The 19,781-nt window shown below is 44.8% G+C and overlaps 4 protein-coding genes across 5 annotated transcripts; 1 reads left to right on the top strand and 3 right to left on the bottom strand.

Annotated features, from left to right (window-relative positions):
* Window positions 1-237: 237 nt before the first annotated feature.
* On the bottom strand, window positions 238-3,879 carry cnrip1a (cannabinoid receptor interacting protein 1a). Of its 2 annotated transcripts, XM_056409257.1 has the most exons (3): window positions 3,604-3,879; window positions 2,124-2,268; window positions 238-1,995 (listed from the first exon to the last, which is right to left on the bottom strand). In XM_056409257.1, exons 1-3 carry the CDS (start codon window positions 3,780-3,782, stop codon window positions 1,831-1,833), a joined length of 489 nt encoding a protein of 162 aa, XP_056265232.1. In that variant the 5' UTR covers window positions 3,783-3,879; the 3' UTR covers window positions 238-1,830. The 2 variants fall into 2 exon arrangements, with proteins under 2 accessions (XP_056265232.1, XP_056265231.1); XM_056409256.1 differs by lacking the exon at window positions 3,604-3,879 and having other exon boundaries at window positions 2,124-3,591.
* Window positions 3,880-5,654: 1,775 nt separating this feature from the next.
* LOC130190233 (F-box only protein 48) lies at window positions 5,655-8,278 on the bottom strand. The gene is made up of 3 exons (XM_056409542.1): window positions 8,225-8,278; window positions 6,490-6,823; window positions 5,655-6,231 (listed from the first exon to the last, which is right to left on the bottom strand). The coding sequence occupies exons 2-3, from the start codon at window positions 6,787-6,789 to the stop codon at window positions 6,070-6,072; spliced, it is 462 nt and encodes a 153-aa protein (XP_056265517.1). The 5' UTR covers window positions 6,790-6,823; window positions 8,225-8,278; the 3' UTR covers window positions 5,655-6,069.
* A 608-nt stretch (window positions 8,279-8,886) lies between these two features.
* Window positions 8,887-15,371, top strand: aplf (aprataxin and PNKP like factor). Its single transcript, XM_056410235.1, has 11 exons — window positions 8,887-8,977; window positions 9,186-9,338; window positions 10,678-10,749; window positions 11,090-11,268; window positions 11,704-11,818; window positions 12,405-12,549; window positions 12,830-12,990; window positions 13,063-13,349; window positions 13,493-13,615; window positions 13,789-13,835; window positions 14,887-15,371. The coding sequence occupies exons 2-11, from the start codon at window positions 9,237-9,239 to the stop codon at window positions 15,102-15,104; spliced, it is 1,449 nt and encodes a 482-aa protein (XP_056266210.1). The 5' UTR covers window positions 8,887-8,977; window positions 9,186-9,236; the 3' UTR covers window positions 15,105-15,371.
* Window positions 15,372-15,815: 444 nt separating this feature from the next.
* On the bottom strand, window positions 15,816-19,116 carry prokr1a (prokineticin receptor 1a). Its single transcript, XM_056408688.1, has 2 exons — window positions 18,683-19,116; window positions 15,816-17,569 (listed from the first exon to the last, which is right to left on the bottom strand). Exons 1-2 carry the CDS (start codon window positions 19,114-19,116, stop codon window positions 16,861-16,863), a joined length of 1,143 nt encoding a protein of 380 aa, XP_056264663.1. The 3' UTR covers window positions 15,816-16,860.
* Between the last annotated feature and the right edge of the window lie 665 nt (window positions 19,117-19,781).

The following is a 19,781-nucleotide window of genomic DNA, read 5'->3' on the forward strand; positions in this document are numbered from 1 at the left end:
AAATGCACGAGTGATAATAATACAATTATAGATTGTTTAATAGTACGACAGTTATAGGAGACATTTTATTGCTTTTAACACTTCAAGTACATTTTCCTGATCATGCGTGGATACTTATATTGAAGAAACATTTCAACGCTGGGCTTTTTACGTGTAACATAGTATTAGGACCTGTACTTCAGGATCTGAATACTCCATCCACCACCTATAATAACGGCAACTCTTACTACACAATAATATTGGTTCAGTATATTGTTTTATTGACAAATACACTTTGCACTATAGTTCTACACATAACAAAAACAGCGAGCTTTATGCATTGAGGAAAAACAAACAAACAAACGGATCATATTTGGCAAAATAAATACAGCCGTGCACTTCAGGAGAAAACAGAGAAAATAAATAATTTAAATAAATAGTTGTGGCACAAATTAAAACACAAAGTGAAGCGCTTGCACCGCGCCTCCAAATAAAAGACCCGTTTCAGAAGGACAACAACAAATTATGTTAAAAAAGAAAGAAAGGCCAAAACCAACCATGGATGTATGGCTCACAAGTACACACACTCTATTTGAACCCAATCACAAACACACACTGTGGATTAATCCGCCGCTTAAAATAGTCCCCAACAAATGCACTATTTCCTCCTATTTGTGTGATTAAAAAATACAGTACGGTGGCTGTTTTGGGGCTTTTTCTATGGTCACACACAACTATATATACTTAAAGATTTCCAACTTCATGGGAACCAATGGGCTCGCAGCTGAGAGCCACAGACAGGAAGTCAGAAAGACACTGACCCTGTTGGTTTGGGTATTTTCGTAGGATGTGTTGAATCTGTTGTTAGATCTCACAGATCTCATATTCTCTCATGGAGGTTTTGGTTGATCCCAGAAATGTTTTATTTACATTTTTTTTGCAGCTCTCGAACTTTGATTTCTGGTGGATTGATATCAGAATCAGAACGCTTGCCAACTCTTGTACACAATACACAAACCTATCACGACATCCACACTCTCACACGCCGTCTCTCCTCTCTCATCCACACAGCTTTATAAATAAGATGAACTTCTCCCTCCACCCAGAGGCGTCCTCCACCCTGGCCTTCAGCCGGCGCCCTGCTAGCTGCTGCGCTCCTCACAACTTGTGCTGCGGTACTTTTAAACCCTATATACCCAGGGGTAACATGTTTGGGGCAAAACACTCGTTTATTCTCTCCTCCCAGAGTAAGATCAGAAGATCGATGACATTTTTCGGTGCGCGTCCGTAAAGATCCGCCCCGTGTTTAGCCTAGCTTAGCACGAGGCACTGCTAGCAACGCAACGCAACCTTCCTGAAGGGAAGTCCAACCCACGCGGTGAAGACCGGGAGTTTAAATTTACCATCTCATTATTTTTTAAATGGATTCACAAGAGCTTCTTTTTTTTTTTTTTAAAGAAAATAAAATGATCTTTACCCATGTTCCGAACCTTCATTTCCCCTTTTTTTTTAAAATATTAAAACATCTTGAATTTTTGGCCCTGCTGGCAAACATGAGCGAGCGCGCGTCGTTGAGGATTTCTGAATATTACTCGAAGCTATTCGCGCTCGCTGGCGTGTGAAGCACCGACTGCTGAAAGCAGCAATCAAATAAATACATAAATAAAAACCTTAAAAGACGAGCAGAGCAAACAGCTAGTCCGGCTCTCACCTGACCCTTTTCCTACTTGATGCCTTTAAGATAAGGCCGTCCTTTTTTTAAATTGTGTAATTTTTTTGTGTGTGGGGGGGGGATGCTGATGTTTCAAAGTCCTGGTGCAACTGATGTCCTCTGCTTCGCGTGGGGGGGGCTCAGTTGAAGGCCTCCTTGTTGATCCACATGAGGGTCCGCGTCTCGTTGGGCTTGCACTCGTACTCGATGCTGCTGAACTTGTTGCCGAGCTGGCAGTGCTCCCGCTTGTAGTAGTTGTAGTATTTGGCCTGCCAGACCGTCTCAAACGTCCCCGCTTTGATAAACTGGGACACAGAAAGAACCTTTTATTCAGTTTCTGTTTTCAGTTCTGCTCTTTTAATTTAATTTGATGAATCAAAGAAGAAGAAATAAAAGCAAACCGTCCACCTGACGTGCGACTCGCTCGCCTTACCTCCATGGTGACCTGGACGGGCTGCCGGTCCCCGCTCTTGGTGTGCGGGACGCCCTCGGTGTCGTACAGCGCGTGGTACACCACCGACTCCTCGTCCCTGGACTGCTGCTCCAGCGGGAAGACGATGCCTCCGATGTTCATGTTGCTGCGAGGGAAAGAACGGCGTGAGGAGATCGATGCCGCTTTGAGGGCGTTTGGAGGCGCGGTGTGTGTGCGTGTGTGTGTGTGTGTGCGTGAGGCGAGGTTGCAGATTACAGACGTCACCCCGTTGGTTGGAAGCCTTGAGTTTTGGAGTTTTCTTCCGACGCCACCATCAGAAGTTATCATATTTGGAATGCGGAGGAATGACGGAGTGACATCATATACGTCTCTGGCAGAGACCTGTCAATCACAGTAAGCTCCGCCCCTAAAGCGTCCCCTGCTTTATGGTCTGTTTGACTCTAAATTACCATAAATTACTAAATGATGACATCATGCTGTGTAGAAGAAGATTTGAAACTAGAGACTGAGACATAAACTCATGTTTACAATGTTTACTGAGGGAACACATGAAGAGAAGTAGAGTCACTATATAGACTTCTATACAACCAGAGGAGCCCCCTGGTGGTCAGGAGAGAGAATGCAGCTTTAACACATGAAGCATAGATACAACCAGAGTTATCCACAATTATTTTAGGAAATGTTACGCTCATATGATACGTATATATTTCTTCAGTAAGGGGACACATCTTTGTCCTCCAGGCCTCAGGACCGGGTCTATCGGCACTTCCTGTCCCCGAGCCTCATGGACCAAACCCCATGATGCATTTAGATGATTTAGACGTTATCGGGACCACCACTCTCAAACACACTTTATTGGAACGCATTTGGTGTCATTTTAAAATCTGCAACAATAAAACTAACTAAAATAATTATCTCTTTTGATACTGTAAGAAAAATACGAACGTTTACAGGCTGGCATAATTTACTTGGCTGTTTTGAAAAATGACAATATCTCAATTCGACCTAAATAATGTAGCCTACACATCAATCTGTCTCTGTGCTGCCCTCATGTGCATCTTGTGTTGTTGTATTAACGATCACGCCGTTCCTCTCTGCGTGTGATCGCGTGCGCAACTGCACGAGCTGTTTGCGTCTGTTTTGTACAACACTTCCGGTCGCCAGGAGCGATGCCCCCCACCCCCCCAAAAAAAACGTCACACATACGATCCGCATGATGATTTATTCAGGCGGATATCAGATGCATGCGGGCCTGCGGGGAGGAAGGCCAACGGAGACATATGCACGCGACGTTATGTTGTATTAATAATCTGTATCAATTGTATTTACGGAAATGCTTCTTATCCCCAGGACGTGTGACTTGAATTAAATATTATTTTAATTAAATAAGAGACTGCCCCGTGTGGCCTCCTGCTGCAGAGACCCTGTGACGAACGGAATAATAATAATAATATTGGGTTTAACTTGTATTTCCTCTTACATGGCCTCGATGTTTCCAGGCTTCAACACCACCTCGATCTTGTACTTGGAGCCCGTGAGCAGCTTGATGGTCCTGGTCTGGCCGAACCGGGTCCCGTCCACCTTGAAGAACACGGGCCCCTCGTTGGGCTGGATCCGCAGCGAGATGGAGATGTTGACGATCGGAGGGACGTCGTCCATGATCCCGGGGCGGCTGTGTGTGTTCTGCGGGGTCAATTTGAGCTGAGCAAGGCGAGCGGATGATGCGGGATGCTGAGGGAGGGACCACAGTCCATCTCCGCAGTGCGGGGCTTCCGGTTCCGTCTTTCAAAATAAAGGTATGGGGGGGCGGGGGGGGGGGTAAAGTCATATCAGAGTAGTGTGTGTGTGTGTGTGTGTGTGTTTTAATTCGATTATTACATACATTAATTACACCAGTTAATTTGAGAAAAATATCAACATAATAATAACTCAGATTGTTTGGCATTGCTTTAAAAAATAAAGAAAAAACATGTCAGAGTTCTGTCACTAAACATCTTGATTAGTCTTGTTCCAGTTTTTAATGTGTCACGGGTAAATGCGGTGGCACTGATGACTCCCCATATTTACTTCTGCAAAACGTTATTTTCAAATCATGCTAAAAAAATGTTTTCATTTTCATCTATTTTCCTCCTTTCTCCTTTCTCCTCATCTCTTTTTCTCATAGTTTCATTCCTTCCTCCTATCAATTGTTTCTTTATCAATTTGAATTATTATTTTTATATAAATATTGCTATAAAAATGACATTTCCCCCTGACAACAGAACGTAACTCTTCTTCTTCTGAAACTTGATGTAAAGACAAACATCCGCATTAGATGAGATATGAGTTGAATTAACAAAAACTGCATCACACGCTTCACAAAGATGAGTTTTATTGCATCTCAGCCATTTGTACATTTTAAAAATGAAACTGCTTAATTGTAAAAAAAATTGTAACAAAATGATTTCACCCAAAATATAAATCTTTTGTTTCTCCATTATCCTTTTCTTTTTTTCTTGAAAAAAATATATGTACAATTGTTTGTATTTGCAAACCTCAAATATATTAGAGGACTTTTTTAAATTAAAGGGTACCTGTAGTGCAAAACAATATGTAGCCAGATCAAAAGATAATGTGTTTCTAAAGGTTATTCATGCATTCAATAACAATACGTAGTTTAGGCTGTTCAAAGTCCTCTGGAGCTTGAATATGTCGCGGTGGTGTGACGTCAGATCGTTGAGATCGACAGCCAGCCACAGCGGATGTGTTCAGATACCAATGTCAAACAAATGCTGAGAGATTGATAATATGGACGATGAAAGATTGTCTGATTCAGCAACTGGATACTTGTTTGAACCTTAAAAGCAGACTATCCCATTTAGTGAATTGTGACAGATTCTGATGAAGTTTATGCAGATGCTTCATATGTCCGATGATATAGCAGGGCTCTCAAGTTGTCAACGGGGGTGCTGACTATTTCTACTCAACAATAGTCTCCCTGATATAGTGTCATTAGACCTCATCCATTGATGGGCGGGCCAATTTTCCTGATATAGATTGATCTATCCCGGATGTACGTTGTTGTACCCTTTAAAGTAGTAGTAGTAGTAGTAGTTTTTCCCTTTTAGCGCCCCCTTCAGGTTTTTAGGTATTTAACGTTTACTTCAGTGTCGTAAATACCCAGTTACGATAGATGCAGCCTCGCATACACTTGTATCGAGTTGGGATCATGTGTTGTCCTGTATTATAATATTATTATTGTTATTATTTGTACGTGTCACGTGTTATAAAAGGTGACGAGGGGGAGGTGACGTGAGGGTGTTTTTGTTTGGAGCGCGCTGACAGGCGGCGGACTCAGAACGGCAGCAATCCGGCGACTGTTTCTATTTTGGATTCATACCAACGGGCGGGATCACTAATAGAAGACTGCGCAGGAACACTGAACTGGCCCAGCACCTACCGGACTAGGGTGAAGTAGCGCAGGGATTGAACGCGGCGCCTCGCCATGTTTCCACCTGGTCGGTCAGCTGTTTGCCGGCTTTTTTTGGGGGGGGGGGATGTGCGCGTGCAGTCATTTACTTTTGTTTTGGGGGACTGCAAATGTGGAGTACGTGTGATCGAATACAAGATTGTTGACAACACCAAAAAGCTACATAAAAAAGCTCCCCTTATACTGGAGCTGCGAGCGTGGAGTGGCACTATATGACATTGCGTAATCACTGCCAGAAAGCAGGTCGAGTACATCCGCCGGATGGACCGGGCGGCTCCAGAATCTTACATAGCGGAGTTATTTCCCCACAGACCCCCGATGGCAATAGCGGAGACGCAAATCGTCATATTAAAAGTCATTGTAGCGGCACCATTTTTTTCAAGCTGTTATTTTAAGGTGCCAAAAGTTACATAGTGTTGCTTTAATAAGGCACTCAAAAGTGCCAGAGGTGCTTCGAATAAAACCCTAAGTGTGACGTCATCGGTCCAGCTCGGCCTGCAGGATCTCCCCCCAGGTCTCGGCGTCCAGCGGCACCATCTTCCAGCCAATCAGCTCCCCCGCTGATGTCACGTGACTGTAGCGGCCTCTCAGCCAGTCCCTCTTCAGACGGCTGCGGCTGTAGTTCTTCACCAGCGTGACCTGCAGAGAGGAGACGGGCCAGTCCAAGGCATTAGAACAGGGGGGGGGGGGGGGGACCCTGGATTCAGATTTCTTTCATAGATAACAGGAGTTTAATCCATCTAAGCCTCCGGCCTTGTCAGATGTGTTCCATGTGCCCTTTTGACCTTAAAGTCAATTTAATAAAATACTGAAGAGGACGATAAACCCCAAATTGCTCTGTGCGAGTGCATGGGTTTGCGTGTGTGTGTGTGTGTATTCCTAAAGGTCGAGCCCCACCTTCCAGGACAGGCCGTCTCTCCTGTCGCCGTCCACTTCCCTCCGACAGGTGGCCGCGACCCGCAGACACGGCCTCCTCCACACCTGGTCGCTCTCCTCGATGATGCGGCGCCACAGCCTGCAGGTGCGCGAGGCGCTGCACAGACTCCCGGCGTCCAGCTCGCCGAAGATCCTCGCGCTCATTTCCGGCGGCAGCGTCTCGGCGAAGTTTTCGGGGGCGGGGCCGTCGGTCATCAGGGAGGCTCTTCTCTTGGAGACGACGAACACGGGCGAAGTCCTCGGCGTGGGGCCGCGCTGCATGATGGAGCTCGGGAGGCGGACAGTCGGAGACGGCCTGCGGAAACGGAGAGATTCACCGGTTACATCCTGACGCTGCAGGCGTCGTCTCTTTGAAGGTGCGAATAAGGAGGCGATTTGTTTTGGAGAACATTGAATAAAATGTTGGATTTTGTTGAGCAGCTCACATGGTCATGAATATATATATTTAATTAGATTGTTATATTTTCTTCTAAATATATCCTATTAGTTAATAATACACAGGCATTGACCCTCTGCGCATGAGGCAGTTATTCATCACCCACTGCAAAACAATATTTAATGACTTGACACCCTATCAACATTACTTATATGAATAGAAAATATGAATGACGCAAGATACAATAAAATGAGAAATAATTTATTTGATATGTGCGCCATTTTGATTAAAACCCTAAATGTCTCAGCCCTGATTTATTAAGTGCTTTAGTGTCCTTTGATTTAGAGGAAGCCATAAAAATAGATTCCAGATATTTTATTGTCATGGGAACAGTTACTCCGTAATGAAACGCTCGGTCCTCCTTCCACACAGTATGACACAATAAATTAAAATGTAAGGCGAAAATATTATTTCAAATAAGAATAAAAACAGAGACACGTGTGTGTGTTTGTGTGTGTGCATGAAAAAGGTAATACAAATAAACAGGTTATTATGTATGCAGATTCTTTATATCCCAAACATGTGTGCAAACACACACACACACACACACACACACACACACACACACACACACACACACACACACACACACACACACACACACACACACACACACACACACACACACACACACACACACACACACACACACACACACACACACACAAATCGTTGCCAATAGAAAAACAACTCTAGTTTAAACACGTCCAGTCCAAAACAACAGCCCAGTCGGTCTAAATTAACAAATTAACATTATTTGTTAACCAAAGCTCCGGCTTCCTGCATCAAAGTGTGGATCTCATCAGGAGCTCCTCCTGCAGCTCGTCTCCGCCTCTGTGTTACGGTTTAAGAAGCGACCGTGTTAACTGGCGACTTTGAACCAACGCGTCCGTTGTTGTCGTAGTTACAAACAGCTGTTGAACATAGGAAGAGAACAAGTAGCTGCCCTCGTTAATGCCGCATTGTTTAATTTGTATAGAATATATTATTATATATATATATATATATATATATATGACAGGGTTTGACTTTCATTACAAAACTAAACTGGCATTCACGAGTACAGCTATTCGCGAGTCACCAGTTAACACGGTGGCATGTTAAACCGTAACACCGGCTACAAGCTAAAAGCGACTGAAAAACATCCGGTTTTCGGGCTAAATATCTTGTTTTTTTCCAGTACAACGCGAATGCGAAGTGTCTGCCGTCATATTGATTCACGGAAACGATGAGGTTGTTTGTTTAATGAGCGGTTCTTACCGGCGGCGGACACGGTCGCTCCGCGTCTCTCTGACAGCGGACCCGTTTAAAGGTCTCGACGGTTGTTTACAGGCAGACGGACCTTACGTCATCGGGCCGTTTCTGACAATGTGCGCATGCGTGTGAAATCGCACAGTTTGTGGCCAAACTCCGTGTGGAAATGTTACGATTTAAAATGTTTTTGTTTATTGGCGAACTATTAATGGTTGTAAAATAAATGTATTGATGGTTATGAATAGGTAAACATTTATTCTTTCATTCGGCATAAATGTAATCTCGTGACTTAAGTTTGGAAACAATTTCACTCATTTTGGTATGAGATACATGACTTGAATATTTTGCAGCACTTATTCATTCGTTTTAAATGTCTGTTTTACATTCTAACGTAATATCGATCCAAAAATATCGAAACAAGACAAGTCAAGACAAGTCAAAACGTAAAACATACCTTATATGTATGCCGAATTTAAGAGTGATATATATTCGTTCACAAACCGTCTTGAGATTAATTTAATACGTTTACGTTATTGGCAAAAGTACAAGAACATTTTTAATCGAATCGAAAGAATTCTGGATGGAATCTGGTGTCGAGAAAGCAACAAAAAAAAAGAAGAAGAAAAAAGAAGCGCCGGAAGTCTACTGCGCATGCTCCCCAGTATCCCGGAAGTTTTGAATCGGCTGTAGCTAAAAGTTGTGAACGGTTTGTTTTTCAACCCCGAGAGGCAAACAATATCAAGTGTACCTCCACTGCAGGTAGGAGAAAGTACATATATGTTCTAAATATATCTTTATAAATATTACCACAAGCTCACTACGTTTGCTCAGACGCAGCCACGGTAATGAAACAACAGTTATATAAGAGACGCTCTTTAAATCCTCATTTAACTCTCCTCACAGCTTTCAGACTCCATTGAACTTCATGGCGAACACGTTGTAATGTGTTGTGTTTTACTCCCGGTAGCTCCGGGGAACCCGGGGTGAAGCTGCCTCTCCTGTCCCGCGAGCAGAGCACATGTCCGGCTTCGACCTCGTCCAGGTGGACGGTGACGGCGGCGGGGGTCCGATCCACCTGCCGCCGGGGGAGACGGTGCTGGGCCGGGGGCCCTTCCTGGGAGTGAGTCCCCCTTATGGCTTCATTTTATTTTATTGGATACTAGCAATACTCTAAACACACGCACTTTAATAAACATTGCTGCAAATGCATTAGTGGGATGTAATCTAACTGTTTTCCTTCATTAGGACAATTTGAGGTATTCAGACTTAAATATTATAGTTTTGCTGACCCCAAAAAATAAGTGTTGTTATATATTAAACTAGCTAACTGTTTATAGTCAACAGCTGAAAAGATTAGTTGATTAATTAGTTTGTGAATTTACAGAAGATTAGTTTATTCTGATGGTTTCAGTCATTCTAACAATGTCTTGATTCCAGCTTCACAAATGGGAAGATTTGTTGCTTTTCCTTTTAATAATGTAAACATATTTATCCTGCTGTTACATTAATACGTAAGTGATAATAAACTAATGATATATAATAACAGTCATAGTACACTTTGTAATACTTTTAAGTACATTTTCCTGATTATACTTGCATACTCAATACTTATACCAATGAAGGACTTTTACTTGCAATAGAGAATCGTTACAATGTGGTATTAGTGCTTTTACTAAAGTAAAGGATCTGAAGACTTAAATCACATCTAGTCTAACAGTGGTGGAAAATCAAATATACAACGATTCATTTTTTGTCGTGTTGTATCAGACAAAATTAAAATGCTTTGACCTGCTGCTCTGAGCCTTTTGCACTCAGCACTAGCATTCTCCACAAACTGCTGAAAATGTAGAAAAAATCTAGTAATATAATAATCTTGGCATTTTTATCCAGTCACATTTTGGAAATTGTCACATTCATAAATTATTTAATGTATTAGATTTAGGTATAAATTGTATTCTATTTCCATTACAAATGACTGCAGGTCTTCCACTGAACCACTGGGGGGCGCTGTTTACTGGTAACGTGCAACAGGGCGCGTCACTTCTGATGTTATCAGAGTCTCTGGAGCATCTCTGCCTCTAAAACCTCTTCCTGATGCAAGTGTTGTTAAATAGTATTTAAAAAATGAAACAATCTAATAAAATAATTACATTTAAATGAAAAATCCAGGTAAAAATCTGGTTATAAATACACAATTTACAGCAGGATTGCTGATTTGGACCATTTATATATTTTTATATATAAACTAAACATTTTTTTAAAAGCTTTTTTTTAATATCTCTTAATTCCTCACCAAATGATTTGATTCGTCCACTGTGGGATCATGAAGACCAAGAACAGAGTCATCAGGTTTTTTAAATGCTTCATCCTGTGATGGAACAAGTTGTTGGTGGACTGGATTGTTTTTTTTTGACATTGCACTGAATCTCTTTTTTTCTTGGTCCTCACGTTTGTCTCAGGTCAGCGACAAGAGAGTGTCCCGCCTTCACGGGCTGCTGGAGAACCTGGACGGACAGCTGCGTCTCAAACCGGTCCGTCCTCACGCCGCACCGGTGGTTTTACCCGTTGTTGTTTTTTGTCTTCGAAGCTCACCGTTAGTTTTTTTAAATGATTTTAAGGACATTTTGATTCCACCAGCCGTCCCTTTATCCGTCAACCACGCTAAACGCTCCACGGCGTCCTCCAGCTAGTCTATAATGAGGTTGTGTACTGTGGCTTTTTAACCAATCAATTAACCAATCAATTAACCAATCAATTAACCAAGCAATTAACCAATCAACCTATCTTAACCTGTCGGTCCATCGCTACCGGCGACGCCGTTCCCCATCGGCCCATGGTCACGTTCCTCCGCTCCGTTTCTTTGACCTCCAGACCCACCTGAACCCGTGCTTCGTCCAGTCGTCCCCGGCCGACGACCCCCGACCCCTGCAGAGGAACGCCTGGCACCGGCTCCACCACGGGGCGCAGTTCTCCCTGCTGCCGGGCCAGTTCGTCTTCCGGGTGGCGGGCGCGGCAGCAGCAGCAGCAGCAGGAGGAAGCCTCACTCCCAGGTACGTTGACCCCGTGAACGCCCACGCGAGTCACGATCGAGAGGCGAGTCTCGCCGCCCGCCACCCGGACGTCTTCGCGAGCAATTAATCGGAGAGCGGAGAGGCGGCTCGCCTCTGTTTAATTAAAGTCTGAGCGCCCTTTTATCCGTGCGGGGGCGGACTGCGTGGGGTTCAAGTGTTTTCTGTGGACTGAATTAAAAGCCGGGATCGGGAGGCGGTCGACTGAAGTGGTCTTCGGGCTGCGGTGCTGATTCATCTCCGAGGCCCGACGGCCGCCGTCTGTTTGAAGCTGACATCAAATAGATGGGAAAGGGAGGCGGGGCGAGGCCCGCGGGGCGGTGGAGACAGTACGCTGTTGTTTAGGAGGACTTTTAAAGGTGGACTTCAACCTCAGGCTGAATAAAACAAATATATATATTTCTAATTCTGCCATAGAAACACTCAGACGTTGGAAGAAGAAGAAGAAGAAAAGCGTCCCGATGTGGAGCCTCACCCTCCACCGGCGGCTCCGTCGTACCACGGGGACGCCGTCAACGGGGCCTCCAACAAGGTCTGTTTTGGACCCGGCATCCAGATCTGCATCCTGGTTTAGGATGACGTCCCTATGACATCACGTCCCTATGACATCACGTCCCTATGACATCACGTCCCTATGACATCACGTCCCTATGACATCACCTATGACGTCATCGTAAACCGGGAGACGATCCGATTTATTGCATCGCTGCTTATTTCCCTTTTTAATGTTTCTTGTTGTATTTGGATGAGGTTCTTTGACTTCTCAGGTATTTTACTCACTGGATTACCACACTTTAAAAAATATATTTTGTTTTTCTTGAATTTGAAAGTTGTAAATGTTTGAAGCACAGAGGATGAAAACGATCCCACGCGGCCACCACTGGAAACTAACGGTGCAAATATTATAATATGAATAACGTTAGTGCGGACATAGCCGTGTTGGAGCTATTTATTTGATATTAGTATTTAGTTATTTTACAAGCAGGTTTAAACCGAATCAGCAGACGTGCGAAAGAAAAGTGTTGCGTTTCCACGTGAGCTTCAGGAGTCAAGTCGGTCCCGTTAAACGTTGATTCACGTCAATAACTTCCCCTCTTTGTTGTTGTTGTTCCATGAAGGGAGAGACTGCTCGTCCAGAAGAAGTCGCCCAGAGGGACGACACTCCGTCTGGACCCGCGAGGGTTCTCCCTGCGTGGATGATGGCGGCTGTAGCGGCGCCACACGGCTCCTCCTCCTCCTCCTCTTCCTCCTGCAGCCCTAAAGGTACCGTCACGTTTAATCGCCGGACTTCCTCCGTCGGTTCCTTCGAGGATCCTCCGCAAACTTCCCTTCTTATTTTCTGGAGTTTTCAAAATGTCTTGTATGCTTCTTTTTTTTATAGGAGGCATTCGATTCCACTTGTGTAAAAATATGCGAGCGCTCTCTACGCCTTGTATTTCTTCTTCAGCTCGACTGATAACAGATTATTTCGAGGCCAATATTGATATCTAAGAGTTCTAATTTCATGATGTCAGACATAATAATGCATAACACTCTGTTTCAGTTCAGGCAGCTGGGAAGAGACGCAAAGCAGCTGCCAAACAGGCCCCGCCCACCACCAACACCCCCGCACCTGAGGAGGCGGAGCTCTGCGAGGAGGAAATGCCGAGGAAGAGGAGAAGGAAAACCAGGGATGAGGAAGAGGAATCGGCGCGGTCTAAAACAGTTGAGTCCCAGTCAGTCGGACCGTCCTCTCCACGAGAGAAACGTCTTCACGGCCGTCTGTTTGACCCTCAGGACGCCGCCGCAGAGCGGCGCCCGGCCCGGCTCCACGGCCAAGCCGAGAGGCCGGAGGCGAGCGGCGAGCTGGATGTCTTCACCGTGAAGAAGGAGGAGGAGGAGGAGGAGGAGGAGGACGAGGAGGACAAAGAGGAGGACAAAGAGGAGGAGAAGGAGGAGCGAGGAAAGTCGTCCACACTCGACAGAGACAACGACGCACGGCCGACTTCAGCCAGTCAACCTGAGGCCAAAGGGGGCGGAGCTAAACTGAGAGCGCCGTGTCCGTACGGGAGGAGCTGCTACAGGTAGCAGCAACACAGAGGTCCTGACTGTGGGAGGGGGGGGGTCTCTGGGCTTTAATCGGACTTCCACTGCTTGTTCCTGTTTCATTAGATATGTTTGTAAACACGTCCGGCAGACATCCAACGCCTCTTGTTTGTTCCTCCAGGAAGAACCCGGCCCACTTCCAGGAGAGCAGTCACCCCGATGACAGCGACTACGAGGAGCCGGAGGAGGAGGAGGAGGAGGAGGGAGATCGGCCCGAGTGTCCCTACGGCACCGACTGCTACAGGTCAGACATTGAGCGTGAACCCTTTTGTATTTTAATATCCACGTTCTCGTCTCCTCGTCTCCTCGTCTCCTCATCTCCTCCCTCAGCTTCATGTTGTTTAGACACTGAGCTGAACCAACATGAATCTTTTTATTTTATAATAAATAAAGCTCGACTTCTTGTTCCCCCGACAGGAAGAACCCTCTTCACAGGAAAGAATACAAACACACGAAGAAACCAGGTGAGATGTTTAATGTTGAGATCAATAAAGAAAATAATATTTCTTTATGTAATCTGATCAAAACTGCAAGAGCTACTCATTGACTCCATTATACAACTTATTACAACTTGTATCATTAAACATTATTATACATGGCTCAGTATTGACTAAAAAATATGAATTACTTTTTTCTAACTTTCTGTGTTATTATGTGTATAAAAAAAGAGACATACATTTATCCTTTTTTTTAATCTACAATATAATAAGTGGTCGGAAGTTCATTTATGAAATGACAGCACCACGTTTGTCATCTGGGAAATGGTTGTCAGCCGGTGGTGTGAGTTGTGGTGGGCACTAAATACAAGGGAGCATTTCCATCTCTCTCACACACACACACACACACACACACACACACGCGCACACACACACAGAGAGCTCCTCGGGGTCTATAAACCCACTGGGGAACCATGGATTTTTTTTCTCAGCAGGTTATAATGTATTCTCGAGATCCTTCAAGAACCACCCCCCCCCCTCCGCTTCAGAGGAAATGACATTCACACACACACACACACACACACACACACACACACACGCAGCTTCCTTTAATGAGAAACGTGATTTCCCATCCAATTCTTTAGTTTTATGCCTCAGTTGACATTCACTTTCGACGCCCGGTAGTCGTCCTCGGATTTAAGACGCCGCCGCCGGCAGGAAGGAAGACGTAGGATTAATGTCCCGCCTTTATTGACGGCTCTGAATCCGCTTCATAGAGAAGAGCGAAGGAGAGGAATAAATATGGAGTAAACATCACAATATACGTCTTAATTCATGTAATTAGGGGCCAAAAGCTCTTAGGTGTGAGATTCATTATTAATTAATATTAATATGTTTAAGATATCTATAAAGGACAATCCTCGTTTATTCTTTAATAAACAAACTATCTGAAATGTTTCGTCTGCATCAAAAAAAGACCAGATTCTATTGTCCGAGGTAAATGTCAAACTTCCTCATCCAAGACGTTAAAACCCAAACTCTCCTCCGTGACTCCTTCACTCTGCCGATGTCCTCTCAGGTCGCGCCACGCGCAACGCCCCCAAAAAGACCCCCGCCGACGAAGACGACGAAGACGAGTACGACGATAGCTTCATCGACGACGCCAGCGAGGACGCGGGCGACGACTCTGACTACGCGCCTCCCGCCTCGGGCGGCAGCGGCGAGGAGGAGGAGGAGGCGGAGGACGTGACGGGGCTGCGGGAGGAGGCGGAGGCCTTCGTGAACAACAGGAAGTAGGTTCAGGGACGCCTCGGATGTAAACAGGTTGTTTGTTTGAGGAGCACGCCGTCCAGACGCAGATTTCTATTAAGCCGTGACGTCTTCGGCCGTGACTATTCACGGAATAAAGATGCTCGGATGTATTTTGCCGCTTGTAGATTTTATTCCAGATAATTCCGGATCCTGTAAATATGTCACATTGAGTTTCAGGTGTAGGTCTCTTATTGATCCTTTGATGTTTTGTTGTTATTACTTTGTTTAAATACATTTGGATGAAGACAATAACGGCTTTTCTGTTGTTTTTTTATTATTCTGTGGTGTTATGAAAGAGAATCCCACCATTCATATATTTTGACAACAGACTAATTTACTTTGTATTTTACAAGAAAAACTAAAAGAATGTCACTTGATGCGTCATTCTAGTGGAACATACTACATTTGTTGCATTTCATTCAATTTAAATTATCAACATGTCTTATCTTAGCATGTCAGCATGGTTGCTTATTAGTAGTGAGACATGAGAAAACATATATATATGTATATACATTATTATATTTATATATATATATATAATTTTATATATATATATATTTATATGTATATACATTATTATATTTATATATATATATAATATCAAACACTGCAAGGATGTACATAAATGGATATTAAAGGGAACTCAGTTTTGCCTTTCTCTCTCAATAAATTTGTTGTTGAATAAAACAAGATATATATATATGTACATTTATTTCCAAAAGAATAACATTGAACAAATTGAATTGAACACAAAAAGCACCATTAAAAGCTGAAAATCCTTTAAGTACAACACTGGACCTGCAGCTCCTTTCAGCTCGGTCACAGAGCTGACCTGAGGTCAGCCGCCCGGCAGCTCGTTGGTGCGTCGGGCGTCTTCCAGCTGACGCTTTGCATCCATGGGCAGGGATGAACAGACTGAGGCGACCCCTGGTCACCAGGTCCCTCTCTCATGGGGAAGTGTTTCCTTCATGTTTTGATAAGCTCCTCCCACTTCTTCAGATAAATAAACTCCTCTCGGAGCAGCTGGAAAACACTTCGTCACAAAGATGAAAACAGGTTTTTTTTTAGAAAACATGACGATCTTATAGAATATGATGCATTGATGTAGATTAAACGACAACAGGATATAAAAGAGTTAAAGTAGCAATACAATACACATTAATGTTACAGAAACATCCAACATACATACATGTACTGATAATATATTTACTTAAATAAGATAATAAGCAGAAATGGAATTTTTCTTTTTAATCTCGAGACGCTGTTGTGTCACATTTAAGAAAATATGAAGGATCCATTCATGACGCCAGATACAGTAGGAGTCAAACTGAGAAGGTGTTGGATGGATGCGATCATATCAACGACTTCATCAATATATATATATATATATATCAAAAAAGATGGTAAACGGATTTTTACAAATATATATATTTATTTGTTTTTTAATCTGTTTGCTATGTTTTCATGGTACTTTCATGATCACTGTCGGACCAGCGTGAGAACGTCTTTGCCGAAAAATCCATTATTCCCACAAAATGCACCAGGCCTCTCAGAAAACAGAACTACAAACATGGCCCTGTTGTAGTCTTCTTCTACGTGTGATGCAGGAATGACTTTTTTTTGTAACTCATTCCTGCAGCACTCCCGTTGGAGGCTCCGCCCCTTTCTGGTCGGGTAACCAGGGTTACCGCTTGTTGTCCCTTTGACCCCCGTGTGTTCGGGCGCTCAGACATCCGATCCTCTACTTCAGCCGAGCGCCCTCCGCGTCCTCCGTCACCCGGAGCGAGCAGGTCCTCGCCTCGCCTCCCTCCAGCGACTTGGCGGCCGCGAAGGTCGCCATCTTCAGCCGGAACTTTCCCGCCTCCTTCGGGCGCTTATTGTTGTTGTTGCGCCGCACGCTCATGAAGCACAGCGTGTTGATGACCCCGTTGCTCATGGCGACGCACTCGATGACGTAGAAGACCACCAGGGAGTTCCTGTCCCCGGATATGAGCGTGGGGTAGAAGTCCCGCAGCAGGGCGAAGCCGTAGTACGGCGCCCAGCACAGGACGTACGCCGCCAGCACCAGAATCAGCACCACCACCGTCCGGCGCCGCCGCCGCAGCCTCTTCCGGATCTGGTCCGTCTTGAAGCCCGGCAGGTCCTTGAACCACAGCTCCCGGGAGATCCGGGCGTAGCAGGCGGCCATGACGCTCACGGGGCCCACGAACTCCAGGGCGAAGACCAGCAGGAAGTAGGTCCGGTAGAACACCCGCTGGTCCACGGGCCAGATCTGAGCGCAGAAGGTCTTGTGGGCGCGGCCCCCGGCGGCGTGCGGGTACGTCATCTCGGACGCCATGTAGGCGGAGGGGGCGGAGACGAAGACCGGCACCATCCAGACGGTCAGGATGACGCAGTACGCCGTCTGGGTCTTCATGCGCGGCCGCAGCGGGTGGAGGATGGCCATGTACCTGCAGGGAGGAGGAGGAGGAGGGTTAGCTGGCGCCGCTTTGACGGCGTCCGTACCGCCATGAAAAACCTGGAAAGTTACGGAATGTTAAAATGGTTTAAATGGCCTGGAAAAGTCCTTGGAAAAAAAATAATTTCCAAAAGTTTTGGAAATGTCATGGAAATGTGTTATATTCATAAGTTCATTCACGCAGTTTGATTCAAAGAATAAACATTTATAACCAGAGTGTTGATCCAAAGTCACATGACTCCTAGTTTAAGAAGGAACCAGAGTGTTGAGTAAACCAATGTCACGTGACTCCTAGTTTAAGATGGAACCAGAGTGTTGATCCAAAGTCACGTGACTCCTAGTTTAAGATGGAACCAGAGTGTTGATCCAAAGTCACGTGACTCCTAGTTTAAGATGGAACCAGTGTTGAGTAAACCAATGTCACGTGACTCCTAGTTTAAGATGGAACCAGAGTGTTGAGTAAACCAAAGTCACGTGACTCCTAGTTTAAGATGGAACCAGAGTGTTGAGTAAACCAATGTCACGTGACTCCTAGTTTAAGATGGAACCAGAGTGTTGAGTAAACCAATGTCACGTGACTCCTAGTTTAAGAAAGAACCAGAGTGTTGAGGAAACCAATGTCACGTGACTCCTAGTTTAAGATGGAATCAGAGTGTTGAGTAAACCAATGTCACGTGACTCCTAGTTTGAGATGGAACCAGAGTGTTGAGTAAACCAATGTCACGTGACTCCTAGTTTAAGATGGAACCAGAGTGTTGAGTAAACCAATGTCACGTGACTCCTAGTTTAAGATGGAACCAGAGTGTTGAGTAAACCAAAGTCACGTGACTCCTAGTTTAAAATGGAACCAGAGTGTTGAGTAAACCAATGTCACGTGACTCCTAGTTTAAGATGGAACCAGAGTGTTGAGTAAACCAAAGTCACGTGACTCCTAGTTTAAGATGGAACCAGAGTGTTGAGTAAATCAAAGTCACGTGACTCCTAGTTTAAGAAGGAACCAGAGTGTTGATCCAAAGTCACGTGACTCCTAGTTTAAGAAGGAACCAGAGTGTTGATCCAAAGTCACGTGACCCCGTTCAAGTGGTTCACACTCCGGTGGACTCACCGGTCCACGGCGATGGCGAGCAGCGCGTTGGTGGACACGTGGAGCGAGACGGTGCGCAGGTAGTTGGTGGCGGCGCACAGCAGCAGGCCGTGGTCCCACGACAGCTGCTTGACCACGTAGTAGTCCAGCAGGAAGGGGCAGCACACGGCCGCCACCAGCGCGTCCGACACCGCCAGGTTGGCCACCAGCAGGTTGGTGAGGTTGCGCAGCTGCTTGTCGCGGGCGAGGCTGGCGATGAACAGGCAGTTGCCCACGCCGCACACCAGCACGATGGCCACCAGGATGGCGGCGATGACCACGGTGGCGGCGAAGAAGGCGCGGCCGCGAGTGGTGTCCGGGATCTCGTCCAACGGGACCCCGTAGTCCGGGAGGCCGTCGCCGGCCAGGAAGTAGTCCGTCGAGGGCCGGCTGACGTTGTCGGGCGGGGCGTCCATTTTTAGGATCGGGTCGTCATGATCGGGGGGGCGGAGTGTCTGCGAGGAAGGTTTTTAAATATATATATAATAATAATAACCACAATGTCCATTTATTAGCTGCTGGTCAGAGAAATACTTTTCCGGTCGGAGGAAATCAGGTGGTCATTAAATCAGGTGATGTCATTATATCAGGTGATGTCATTAAATCAGGTGATGTCATTATATTAGATGATGTCATTAAATCAGGTGATGTCATTATATCAGGTGACACACGTTTGTGACTTAAAGATGTTAAATCTGAGTTTTTTGATGCATAATTTTCATGGTTTTGCGGATGGCGTTGCTAGGTTACAGAGTTCATGAAGCCTCTCTGTTATGTTTGTCCGCGGGTCGAGGAATGTGACGTTGAAATGTTATTTTATTTTGATCGGACTCGGTTGTGTCGGCCGCATCGGAGACAGTTTGTTCTCAGCAGGTATTTTTTTCTTACTTTAGGAAAAGTAATAATACCTCACTATATAAAAGTAAAAATTCTGCTTTGAAAAAGTAGAAAATATTTTTTTAAGTATAGAATATGACTATTATACTGTTATATATCCTATACATAATTGTATTATTATTACTCATTAATTTATGTAAACGCAGGATTTTACTGTTACATTTTAAACTATTAATTAAATATT

The sequence above is a fragment of the Pseudoliparis swirei genome, chromosome 24 (assembly GCF_029220125.1).
Source record: "Pseudoliparis swirei isolate HS2019 ecotype Mariana Trench chromosome 24, NWPU_hadal_v1, whole genome shotgun sequence".
Classification (NCBI taxonomy): Eukaryota; Metazoa; Chordata; class Actinopteri; order Perciformes; family Liparidae; genus Pseudoliparis; species Pseudoliparis swirei.

Coding starts and splice junctions, on each gene's coding strand:
- cnrip1a (XM_056409256.1), bottom strand. CDS start 2,450: ATGATAACTTCTGATGGTGGCGTCGGAAGAAAACTCCAAAACTCAAGG. Junction 1,996..2,123: donor CCGTCCAGGTCACCATGGAG/GTAAGGCGAGCG, acceptor TCTGTGTCCCAG/TTTATCAAAGCGGGGACGTT.
- LOC130190233 (XM_056409542.1), bottom strand. CDS start 6,789: ATGCAGCGCGGCCCCACGCCGAGGACTTCGCCCGTGTTCGTCGTCTCC. Junction 6,232..6,489: donor GAGACGGCCTGTCCTGGAAG/GTGGGGCTCGAC, acceptor TCCTCTCTGCAG/GTCACGCTGGTGAAGAACTA.
- aplf (XM_056410235.1), top strand. CDS start 9,237: ATGTCCGGCTTCGACCTCGTCCAGGTGGACGGTGACGGCGGCGGGGGT. Junction 11,819..12,404: donor TCAACGGGGCCTCCAACAAG/GTCTGTTTTGGA, acceptor TGTTCCATGAAG/GGAGAGACTGCTCGTCCAGA. Junction 13,616..13,788: donor TACGGCACCGACTGCTACAG/GTCAGACATTGA, acceptor TTCCCCCGACAG/GAAGAACCCTCTTCACAGGA.
- prokr1a (XM_056408688.1), bottom strand. CDS start 19,116: ATGGACGCCCCGCCCGACAACGTCAGCCGGCCCTCGACGGACTACTTC. Junction 17,570..18,682: donor CTCGCCATCGCCGTGGACCG/GTGAGTCCACCG, acceptor TCCTCCCTGCAG/GTACATGGCCATCCTCCACC.